Here is a 1847-nt window from a genome sequence, read left to right on the forward strand (position 1 = left end):
TCACAGAGATCCGCCTGCCTCTGCCTCCCGAGTGCTGGGATTAAAGGCGTGCGCCACCACCGCCCAGCCTATATTTTTCTAAAATATACTTCAAATCTACAAAGTTTAGCATAAAGAAACTTATAATCTTACAGTTTTAAGATTATCTATACAAAAAGCTATATTATTGAAAATCAGAATGTGCCTTCAGAGTCTCAGAAGTGAGAACCTTAGCAGTTCACTTTCTAAATTTGAGTTTAAGCTTCAAATTCACAAGTTTAAAGTCTTTGAAGTGTAGGGACAAGTAGTCTGCACGCCTGTGTGGTGGCCATTGGAATTCTAGGAAAATCATTATGGAGCCCGAGTATTTGGTAGTTGAAAGTTACATGTTCTAATGCCCCCCAAACTTTCAAATTGTGCAAAATTCTGCTTCCTCTTCCCTTCTCTTCTTGCTCACTACACACACGCTGTCCTTTTCTTGCCATTCCTCTAAAACACCAGGGATGCTCCTGCCTCAGCGCCTTTGCTTTCATTGTCTCTTCTGGATTTACTTAATCCATCTTTCTACCTCCCACTAATAGACCTCCTCTACACAGAAGGGAGGGGAAGATAAACTCTCACATGGGTGATTCTGTGGCAATTCCCTTTGCTTTCAGGATAAAAGTGACCCCAACACAGAATTCAACCTTAAGAACTTGGTCCTCACCACCCTCAACCTCTTCTTTGCTGGCACAGAAACTGTGAGTTCCACCTTGCGCTACGGATTCCTGCTGATGATGAAATATCCCGAGGTAGAGGGTAAGTTTCTAATGAGCAACTAATCTGATACCTCATATACCTCCTCAGAAGGATAGCGATCTTGAAATTGTACAGTCCCACAGTCTTAGCCTCTCTTCCCTTAATGACTTCAGAACAGGGTCCATCACTTCTCTGCTTGTCCCTAGATTTGTTCTCTGTGGCTGTTGAGACTTAGAAGCCTGTATTTATCATCTGACCTTCCTAGTCAGAACTTTTGCTCAGAGTGGCTTCTACTAGACTGATATCAAGGAAGAAAGACAGTGACATTCTCTCTGCCTTCCCAGTTCCCAGAGAGCCTTAATTGAGCTCCTGCGCTCAAACATGTTTCCTGCATCTGCAAAGTCAGAGCAGACACTTTCTCATCTCTTTGTTTCTGTTACCTCCTCTCCTAACTCTTACCCGCCTTCTCTACAACTCAAATACGTGACTACTCATGGCCATATGCATAATCTGGCTAATCTCTTCAATTCACAGAAACTTAGTGAGACCTATCAAGTCCCCTCTGATCTTATGTCATCTTCACATACATAACATTGATGTCTAGGATTTGAAGGCACACCTCTTCCCTTCCCCTTTCTCTTGGAGATGGGATCTTACTACATAGTCCAGGCTAGGCTTGGTCTGATGACCACACTTCTTCAGCCTCCTGGGAAGCTGAGATGAAATGTATGTCATCATACTCAGACAAGACTATGTGAGGGCTATTACTCAGCTGACTACACTGTTCATATCAGAGAGTATTCATGTCTAAGAAACTAGAATTTGATATGGTTGGTGAACTCAAGTAATCAAAAGTCACTTCTTGCTGAAAAAAAATGCTCTAATTAGGCCTTTCTCTACCCTAGTCAAGTTCAAAATGAAAGTTGGCTTGCATAAAAACACCACCTATGTAGGACACTGCATCGGGACCCAGCACACTGCACTAATCAGTATCCTTCCATGGCTTCTTGGTATTTTTTTTTCCAATGGAGTAAATAGATTTATTTTTTGCTCAGAGCTTGGAAAACACTTCCCAGCACCCACCCCATATAAGCATATACCTTAGTGTACACCGCAGTACAGCAATGTCA

General features: G+C 42.4%; 1 protein-coding gene across 1 annotated transcript in view; it reads left to right on the forward strand.

The window, feature by feature from the left end:
• The window catches only part of LOC102000505 (cytochrome P450 2G1), an 11443-nt gene that overhangs the window by 6726 nt on the left and 2870 nt on the right, over window positions 1-1847 (forward strand). Inside the window, exon 6 of the mRNA XM_005371568.2 lies at window positions 636-777. Within this exon, the coding sequence (XP_005371625.1) occupies window positions 636-777 (142 nt within the window). The remainder of the gene's footprint in view (window positions 1-635; window positions 778-1847) is intronic.

Source organism: Microtus ochrogaster, unplaced genomic scaffold, assembly GCF_000317375.1.
Source record: "Microtus ochrogaster isolate Prairie Vole_2 unplaced genomic scaffold, MicOch1.0 UNK115, whole genome shotgun sequence".
NCBI classification, from domain to species: Eukaryota; Metazoa; Chordata; class Mammalia; order Rodentia; family Cricetidae; genus Microtus; species Microtus ochrogaster.